General features: G+C 35.4%; 1 protein-coding gene across 3 annotated transcripts in view; it reads left to right on the forward strand.

Moving 5' to 3' along the window:
• LOC127433951 (microtubule-associated tumor suppressor candidate 2-like) overlaps positions 1-9943 on the forward strand; it is a 112909-nt gene extending 102966 nt beyond the window's left edge. For 2 of the 3 annotated variants that reach the window (XM_051686339.1, XM_051686340.1), the window contains exons 8-15: positions 12-78; positions 175-389; positions 671-776; positions 874-947; positions 1090-1188; positions 1271-1390; positions 4692-4792; positions 5043-9943. In XM_051686339.1, the coding sequence (XP_051542299.1) occupies positions 12-78; positions 175-389; positions 671-776; positions 874-947; positions 1090-1188; positions 1271-1390; positions 4692-4792; positions 5043-5391 (1131 nt within the window). In that variant the 3' untranslated portion in view covers positions 5392-9943. The remainder of the gene's footprint in view (positions 1-11; positions 79-174; positions 390-670; positions 777-873; positions 948-1089; positions 1189-1270; positions 1391-4691; positions 4793-5042) is intronic. The other variant, XM_051686341.1, reaches the window with a different exon arrangement.
• The last annotated feature ends 763 nt before the right edge of the window (positions 9944-10706 follow it).

Raw genomic sequence — 10706 nt, forward strand, 5'->3', positions numbered from 1 at the left:
TTTTGTTTCAGAGTGAAAGTGCTGAAGAGAAGGAGAGAGAGTTGTCCCAGGAGCTCAGCAGGATTCAGCATGAAGTGGGTGAGTTAAAAGAGGTTTCTGTTTGTCCAGTCTCCAAAAGCTACCAAAACAAGGTTTGTGTTGGCTAAATCCATCATTTCTGCCCACATTTGCCAGCCTTTAATGCAGCTCGCTGGGAGCATCTGCAGAAGGAGAAGAGGGAGCTGGAGGAGTGCTTTGAGAGAGAGCTCAGAGAGTTGCAGATCCAGCAGGAATCTGAGCTCGCTACCTTTGAGGAGAACCTGAGATTACGTCACGCTTCAGACAGAGACCATCTTAGAGCAGAGCACCAATCAGAGGTGGAGGAGCTTCGAACCCAGCACCAGGAACAGGTTAGATTATCTACCTGATGATCATGAAAGCATAGAATAAGTGGGGTCTGGGTAGCTCAGCAAGTATTGACGCTGACCTACCACTCCTGGAGTCGTGAGTTCGAATCCAGAGTGTGCTGAGTGACTCCAGCCAGGTCTCCTAAGCAACCAAATTGGCCTGGTTACTAGGGAGGGTAGAGTCACATGGGGTAACCTCCTCATGGTCATGATTAGTGGTAGTTTAACTACCTGCACTGCTGCAGATTACACAGTACATCTCAACTGTTTTTTTTTTTTTGTAGATAGAGGAGTTGACTGCCAACCAGGAGGCTGCCTTGGAAGACCTGAAGACCATGCACAACATCACCATGGCAACACTGCAGGAGGAGCATGCCAGGACAATGAGAGGTTAGTATCCAGTTAATAATGCCACTACTAACCACCAAGGGGAAATGTAGAGCATAACTTTCAGTTTTATTTTACTTTCTCATTTCATTTCATTCAGACTTAAGAAAAGCTCACGAGCAGCAGAAAGCCAGTTTCGAAGAGGACTTTGAGAGACTACGCCTCTCCCTTCAGGTGATTTAATATAGTAGTTTTGATTTACTTGATTTACTTTGACTTTTTGTGATTATTTGTCTTAGTATGACTGTATCAGTGAATGAGATGTTTTGCCCTTTATTTGTTTTGCTTTCTCTGTTAACAGTACTGTTTCTTTTAGGACCAGGTGGACACTCTGACGTTCCAGAACCGAACTCTGAAAGACAAAGCTAAGCGTTTTGAAGAGGCCTTGAGGAAGAGCACAGATGAACAGATCGTGGTATGCCTCTTTAAGACTCACATATACTTACTTATAAAACAGTGACACACATTAAATGAAAGTGTTGCATTTTTATTTGCAGGATGCCCTAGCTCCATATCAGCATATCGAGGAGGACCTGAAGAGTCTGAAAGAGGTTCTGGAGATGAAGAACCAGCAAATTCATGACCAGGAAAAGAAGATCTGCCAGCTGGAGAAAGTGGTAAGCTCTAAAAATGAAAAGGTATTCAGGATAACACTCTGCCTTTTCCATATCGCTAGAGAGCCACATTTTCACCTTTTTTAGAACAGTATTTAATCAAGTACTTCATCACTCCTCTATAAGCTTACAAAGAGTAATTATATGTGTGCAGGTGTGGAAAGAGTACTGAAAAATCATACTCAAGTGAAAACTGTTACTTCCCAAAAAATTTAGTGTAAAACTACTCAAGTAAGAGTAAAAGAGTAGCTCATTTAAAAGTACTCACGAAAGCTATGCCCCCCTTATAAAACAAACTGTTTGCTGCAATTTCAAAATGTTGCATACTGTACGTACTGTAATTCACATTCCCTTTTTATGGCTGTTTGTCAGAAAGAATGAAAAATATAGGTATCTTTCAACAATTTTCTTTTTCACTGACAACTTTTAAAATAAATCACTTATCTACATGTATCTGATTCCAAAAAAATAATAGGGCGACATGATTACAGAGATGAAAAGATAAAAACGGTATTTGCAATGCACTGATCATCATTTTAAATCATAATGTATAAAACAAATACAAATAAATTATTATTCAAATTACTAAACTCTCCACATCAGGGTTTGGTATTATTAAAAAATTAACAATATTATTAAAACAACTTATTAATATATCATAAAATAGTGACATCACATTAATACTTTTAAAGCTACTAAAGTTATTCAGCCAAAAGTAGTGAGTGGTTTTCTCATTACTGTTGTTTGATTATTAGCCTTTAATCACATACTTGTCACGGAATGTGTCAGGAATGAGCACCCAAAAGCAGGAATGAGGCAAAATAAAGATTTATTAAATAAACAAAACAAACAGGGAAAACAAAACACTCACAAGGAAGAAAACAACTGGAGAGAAAAACAACAATGAACTTAAAAACTGAATGACAAACCATCTGGAGGCTGAGCAAACAAAACAGACTAAACATAAACACAAGTATATATACAGGTAAGGCACATGAGGAACAGGTGAAGACAATTAACATAACAAAAACTAGACTAGGGGTGAGGCCAAAGGAAATGAGGGGGTGGAGTTGGGAAATCAGAGACTCAGCCACGTGCATATACACACCACAAACACACACAGACAGAAAACAGACAGGGACCAAGAGGCATACGTAGCAGGATCATAACAATACTAGACAACGGCAGGTCTGTTATAACTGACTGTGTTTACATTAATACCTCGCCAAGATGGGCATTTTGGCAGAATTATTAAGTGTATTTGACCATTTAGGTGCATATGCACTTTAGCGCGAACTCACGCATGTAAAGCATAGATACATAAGCCGCCTGTCAATCAGTGTGCACACTTACAGAAGCAAGGAAATATTAGATTTTATTGAGATCAACCTGTAGGAGTGGGTGATACCAGTTATTTTCTTTTCGATCCGATACCATCATTTCAAGTCCAATATCGTCAATACCTCTTTTACATTAATTTTTTTGCTATATTTTGGGATAAAATGGGTAATTTAAAATATTATGTTTAGTCATAATTCAAGTCATAATTGTTTTACATTTATGAGCCTATACAGAACATTATTAGACTTTTGTTTTGTTTACCCTTACAAAAATTATCCATGGTTTTACTAGAGTAACTATAGTTTAACCATGGTATTTATTTAAACTATAGTTACCAAATAATTAACCATGGTTACTACTACAATATTACTGTAGTAAAAAAAAGAAAAGAAAACATGGTTACTACAGCCATGGTTACTACAATATTACTTTAGTAAAACCATAGTTATTTTTTAGTTATTTTTTTATTTTATTTATTATTATTATTATTATTTATTAACAACTATTACAGAACATTATCAACGTTCTAACAACATTTAATTTAAATAAACATAACAAACGACACACAAACTCATTATAATAAATGTCACCTTTAGATATGTTGTTTTTAGTGTGAATTTACTCCTGAAGCTGTTCTTTGATTTTCTATCATTACTTCTGCAAGGCACTGATCCCTCTAGTTTGAACGAGTGATGTGACGGCACAAGCACTTGTCTGCTTGTGTCTTTCAGCATTTATGCACGTTAAGATGAGGGGAAGAAGAAATAGTTCACATCCTGCACAAGTATTTGCTAATATAGCATAATCCTTTTTATTTCACTCTGAAGCTTATGATTATTGTTCATGTTCATGGTAACCAAATAATAATATCCATAGTTAAATTAAAAAAAAAAAAATGTTCATCAATATTTTTGTGTGAGGATCGATATTTTTGATGCAACATCAGTATCGGAAATATCAATACCTTAGGATCGATCCGCCCATCCCTATAAACCAGTTGTTGTCTTGCTATCGAGACTGATGTAATGAGCACACCTGGTCTAGATGCAAAACATAGGCTAAATATAAAAAATTGCTCCAAAGTTTATCATCAATATTGTTTCCGATTAATATCGAGATCATTTTATCGCCCAGCCCTATTGCTAACATTACATAAATCTCTCACAGCAACCTAATAATCTCAGTGATAGCTAATATACAGGCTACGTTATAGATACAGAAAATCTAGTAAGCAGAATTAATGCTGATATCTTGACTGAAGCTAAACTCACAAGACACGATCACGAAAAGCCCTTTCAGGTGCGGCTATGGATGTTCAGGTGTTGACATTGAACTGCTGCTTGAGGCATCATCCACATCCATAGAAGCTGGCTCCAGATTTACAGCTGCTGTTCGAGTTTTCTATGCGTGTTTTGATTTGACGGGAGTCATGAGACTCTGGTAACCAAACACGTTGATGGATAAAAATAAAATCAAAAAAGGGAAGTAGCGAACACAGACAGAGGGAAAATAGTGCAGTAAAAGTACAGTTACAGCACTTAAAATGTACTCAAGTAAAATTATAAAATTTTTAAACTACTTAAAAAAGTACAATTCCTCTGAAAAACTACTTAGTAACTGAAGTATTTGTAATTCGTTATTTTACACCCCTGTATGTGTGTGTGTGTGTATATATATATTCTGTTGTCAGTTTTATTGTGTATTACATTATTTATGATTTGGCTGTAGAGTCAGTTTCCATTTTTACTTATTTTTCCTTTCAGCTGCTTTTGATGTTTTATTATTTATGATCCAGAAATAGGTTCAGCTTGCATTTTAAAACTACTTTTTTACTCCTTTACTTTCCGCTTTTATGAAACTCATTGTTTTGTCGGCACATAAAAGCCATTTCAGTCCCTTGGTGTCCAGTGGAAGTTTGTATAAGAATTTAATGTTGAGCTCTGTGTTCACGTGATACTTTGAGCAGGCCCAAAAAAACCTGTACCTGGAGGAGCGGGTCCAGGTGCTTCAACAGCAGAATGAAGACCTGATGGCCCGCATTGACCAACACCTCACAGTGTCCAGGTAATAGCCAAAATATTAAAAATCTGTATTTTCTCTGTTATCTACAGTATATGGATATTCCTGGATTAAAGTGATTTAATGTCATATTCAGACTTATGTAGCCAGACTTTTGACTATCAGCATAAATCTGATACACATTGCATCTTATTTGTAGCTTGATTTTAGCCAAGAACCCGCCAGCTTATCTTATCCACATATGAATTAACCACAGTTCTTTTTTTAACGGTTAGTGTTTATTCTGTCCTTACAGGCAACTATCTGAAGAGAATGCTAACCTTCAGCAGTATGTGGAGAAGGAGACCAACGAGAAGAAACGTTTAAGCCGCAACAATGATGAATTGATGTGGCTTCTCCAGACGAGTCCTCACCTGTCACCCTCCTCCTCCCCTATTCACAGAGCCTTCTTCCCAGGCCCTGAAATACCCCCATACCCTTACTCTCCAGGCCCTGGTACCCCCACACACTTGTGTTCCCCTGGCCCCTGTACACCCACTCACAGGGTGGTGTCTCCAGGACCAGGGACACCCAATCTCAGAGGGTCACCAGCAGCTCGATCGTCCCCAGCTCGAATCCCAAACGCTAACACTTTACCCAGATGAGTCTCTGTTGCTTCATCCATCTTTCCATTTGTTTTCTGTCACTTTTAATCTTTCCTTTACAGTAGTACAGTGCTTAATTTTGCTGTCAATTATTTTCTTTGAAAAGAAGAGAGACCATTGCAGTTTTCATGTTCAACAGAGAACCTGTCAGATTTAATCTGTTCAGACTTTGATGACGCTAACTGCAAGATGGAGATACTTCAGTCTTGCTGATCTCTGTCACTTCCGTTTTGACTTCATAACGCAAAAAAATATATATGTAATTTTTCTCTTGGGATCGGACTTTAACTTAAACTTGTAGCAGTGCTTCAGAACGAAAGAGCTTGATGCTCAACTTGAGATATTCTGCCGAACATTCTTGGCCAAGATGGAGGCAGGACCATTTTTGTGTATATGCCAGTAGCTCGCCATTGGATTTGACTGTATAGGACACGCTGTTGGACTCCAACACAAATGTCTGTAGATTCCTCTGAATGGTATTTGAGAACTTTCTACAACAAAAAGCACTTTAGGTTTCTGTCCTTCCTTCTTCCTACAGATAAATGCACCAGCATTTTTTCCAGCCTGGTTTAGTTTTCTATGAAATAAGTCTTCTGATTTCACACATTTCCCAGTGTTCCTGCTGTTGTAATCCATAATGTTTCAAATTAGACGGTTCAAGAGATGTACAAGTCTCCTCAAAAGCTGCAGTGACTACCACCACCATTCCATGGAGAATTTCTATGGACCCACCAAAAAACTAGCCCAGCTGATATCTAAACCAACTATTCCAAGCAAGTACTTCTCAATATACAGAATAGTTTGATTGTTTGAAGTGCTGACATGGTTTTGAGAAGGCCCTGATGATTCTTCACAAGGGCTGACTTTCCACTGCACAAAATTTTATATATATTTCTTGATTAACTAGATGAAACATCTTCAGAATCCAGTCTATTTTTTCACTTAAGCCACTAAGGTTTAACGTCTAAAGGGGGTTGCACACCGGACTCAGCAGCCGTATGACAAACAGTGTCCTAAATTTCAAAACCATTGGTTTTTATAATAATAATAATACATTTATTTGTATAACACCTTTCATACATCAAGTGCTTCACATATCAAATAAAAAATCAAAGACAGTAACTGCATAAAATATAAATATATATATAATCAACCAAATGCTTATAAAAAAAATTTTATTTATATATTTTTTTATAAGCATTTGGTTGATATGTAGATATGCATTTATGTGTGAATTTTTCTTTATTTTTGTTTGTTTTACTTTTTATTATTGTTTTAATATTCAATTTAAAAAATACATTTTAATGTAATTTTTTATTTCAATTTTGTATACTTTATATATATATATATATTATTATTATTATTTATTTTATTTTTTTAATTTTATTATTATAATTTTTTATGTTAAATATGTGGATGCTTGGAGCCTGTCTAATTTCAATTAGTAGAATGTTCCAGATCTTTGGGGCATAATGGCTAAAAGCTGCTTCACCTGATCTCTTACTATATGTGTTACATAGAAATATTTTAAAAGGTCAGGAATTATCAATGTGAGCCCTTACAAAAATCGAGAGCTCATGACAAATTTGCCGCAAACTAGCTGCAAATTCACCAGTGATTATTTTCACATGCAAATTAACTTTGCGGCATATTGGCCATTGTTGACAAAGGTTTGCTGCAGGTTCACCACTACCGGCGAAGAGCTGCAAACTTCTAGCAACGATTTGCGACGAATCAGAAGCTCATTTGCATGTATAAATAAGGAGTGGCAAATTTGCGGCAAGTTTGCGGTAAATTTGCCATGAACTCTCAGTTTTTGTAAGGGAGCGCACCACCGCCACTGTTCGGCGTCCACTGACAGCGCACTGAAATGACATCAGTGACTGCTCAGAATTGTTCCACACCACCAGTCATATAGTTTCCATTAAATTCGACACAATTTTAAATAGACAAACATATGGAAACACCTGCTTGGATAACTTTCCCAGTCAGGCTAGCTAGATAGCATTAGCTAACAAATAGATTAGCAGTTACTTCAACTGCTACATTGCTACTTTGAAAACAGAGGCTTGTAAATTTTTTCCAGATTGACCAACGTGATAAATTATTTAGTTAATGTTCAATATTAATTTATTATTCCATCAAAATTATTTATTTTTATTGGAGAGAGAGTAAAGTTAAAACTCAGGCTAGCTAGCTAACGTTAGCTAACTAAAGAACTTTCCGGTGTGTGACCCCGTTTAAACTGATCTGACAAAGGCATTGAGTGCTCTCACACAGTTCATGACTAATGACATGAAACAGGGACATCAAGGAAAATGTAAATGTACCGACTACAGGAAATGTTGTAAATTGTTGTTGTTATCTTTATTAGTAATTTGTAATTTATCATAATCAATGTTTTGCTACTTGATGTGCATGTGATTTTGAGTCTTCCATTCTTAATGTGAAAACTAGGATTGTGTCATGTTAGTGTAGAAATTTGGACTCTTGGGAATGATAGCTTCCACCTCTAATATTTTGAAATATCATTTAGACATTTTCTTAATGAAACACACCTCAAGTTACACCTGTGAAAAATCATGGGCAGGTATGTTACAGGTGCGTAATGGTTTTAAGGAGGTACAATTTAGCCGTTTAATGTATTTTTGGAGTTAAGCTATCTTTAATGTAATGCTGGTTAACTCTTTAATACCTCTGTTGAGCGTAGAATAACCTAGAGAGAATTTTCTCTGAATGGAAGAATTAGAAAGGAATGTAACTGTATCTTTAAATTATATGATAAAGTTCAGGGATATAATTTTGCTCTGTCTCAAAGACAGTTCTCATTTTCTCAGTAATTAAATATCAAGATTATTTTCTTCTCAATAACATGGCAAATATAACATTCCTCATGCAAAGTGGGTTTTGATATTTCAAATCAAAGGCAATTTTTAGAATTTCTGGCAAATTTGATTTTTTGTTTGTTTTTACAATTGATAAATCTTTCAATGGTCAACATTTTCAACCTACTACACTTTTGATACAAATATCTTAAAGGAGAAATTTTGTAAACTCTTTACTGATAATATTTTTATAGTATTATCAGTTGGTGCTTGTACAGGGTATTGTACACACAAGTACAATAGTCTGCTATTCAAGACCAGCTATAAACAAAAAGTGCTGTTTGCAGTCAACACACAGCAATTATGTTTTTCTTCACTTGGGACACTACTGTTTACCTTTTAGAAAATATACACTGTATATTTTAGTTTATGCTTTCAAAATCCTGATGCTATTGCATATTCAAATTATGTAGCTTTACATTCAAAATTAAACTTTCTTTTCATTTGCTCTGTCACTGTGAAACAAATGCGTTATCTGTGTTAAATTTCCATTTTTGCTACTCTCACACTCATGCTAAGGAGTTTCTCAATGTTTCCTGCCAAGCACATAACACTGAATTTATTTTAATATATTAATATATTTTTAAATCTTTTTAAGCATTTTTATTCAAATGTAAAATGACAGCAAATTAACTTTCACTAGTCACAAGTTTGAAATAAAAAGTTACATTTAAAAATTACAAGTACGCAAGTGTTTCAGGGATGTGCCTTTGTTTAACGTGCAAAGTAGCAAAAATGGAAAGGTTATCACATTACAGCAATCTTAAAAAAAATATGTGTCTAATATCTGGATTAGTTGTGTAAACAATAATACAACTGTTTTTCACAGTAGGTAAAACAGGATAATAAACAGGAAAAATTATAAACCGTTATAACATTTTAGTTGCCTTTACCTTTCAGTTTTTTTTTTTGTTTGTTTTTTCAGAAATTCAGGTTTGTTTGTTTTTATGATATCCAACATTCTTTTGTCCTTTGTGTATTTTTTATCTTTATTTACTGTGTTTCTCAACTAAAACCTCAGCAACCTCAATTTAACAATCATTCTGCATCTACTATGGTTTTAGTTTAGTACAAAATTGTTACAAATCTACAGTAAGGAGTTGTCCTGTTTTTTATGTGTATACTCTTTCAAAACATCCAATATCCTGAAAGAGCTCTCGTGTTAGTTAGCAGTAAATTTTCTGGCCCTGAAGACAGCCATGACTATAGGATTAGACCATAAGTGTTGATGAATGATTAACAACAAAATCAGGTTCTGAAACTGCACTGACTCTTTGTCCTGTGGACATCTAAACTACTGAATGTTGATATCCCTGAAAATACTGACACAGTCATTGTAAACTGATAGGGGGTGATTGAAGTCACTTATTGTACTGAATGGAATTTGTCCATCTGTCTATAACAGTTGACCTCTATTTTGTCTTTTTCGACTGGGTTTATGGTCACTTGTAAGCTAGTATTTATTGTGTTGTAGTGCACAGTAATCAATGCATGTTTGTCTTGGCAGATCATCTCTTCCCTGCTGTATATGTTTCAACTTGTGATGGTCCATGCTGTAACTGTAGCATAGAGAATATAATACTAAGGAATGGAAAGAATTTATATATTACACATTTGTATTCACTTTTGGGAGTTGGGGATGAATATTAAAATGTTTCAAAAGGAAATGGCCATATTCTTTTCTATTTCTTCTTCTTTTTTCCGCAGATAATGTCCGAACACAAAATGCATTCATTTTTAAATGTGGCTTAAGTGTCCAAATACTGATTTGACACCTTGTGCTCATTTAAACTCTCCTTATCACTTCCTTCTCTCTGTCACACAAGGGTGTGTATTCCTTTGAGTATTTGCTGTCGTAACAAACAGGGTAAATTTGAGTCACTGAAGAGGTAAGGAGTGAATGACGCTGTCTTGCAGGAACTAATGGCTCGAACGGGTCGTTCAAGTGGGGTAGAATCCAACATGCAATGAGTGGATGCACTGACTTTTTAGGTGGGTTTAAAGAAGGCAAAAGTAAACATGCTTTAAATATGGAAAGATGTCTCCCATCATAACTCTCAGGTAAGAATCATTAAAGCTGTTCATTACTCAACATGTATTACAATTTGTATGCCCATTAAACAACATATTACATATAAAGTGTGCAACTATGATTCAATAATCTAATTTGTTGTAATTGTTGGACTGAGGCAATGTCTGACTAAGTTTTACCCCTGGGTGCATCAAAAATAATTCTTCAATGTTAAACAGTAAACGGCAATCAGCCCATAGATAAAGCACTTTTTCATGGTCAGCTGGATTTCATTAGCTACCTATTAAATGGATAGTTTATAAGAAAGTCATACAGGTTTGAAAACACAACAGGGTGAGTAAATGATCCAGTATAGTTGACTGAAATGATTTAGCTATTCTACTGTATTACCATTATTT

The sequence above is a fragment of the Myxocyprinus asiaticus genome, chromosome 43, assembly GCF_019703515.2.
Source record: "Myxocyprinus asiaticus isolate MX2 ecotype Aquarium Trade chromosome 43, UBuf_Myxa_2, whole genome shotgun sequence".
NCBI lineage: Eukaryota > Metazoa > Chordata > Actinopteri > Cypriniformes > Catostomidae > Myxocyprinus > Myxocyprinus asiaticus.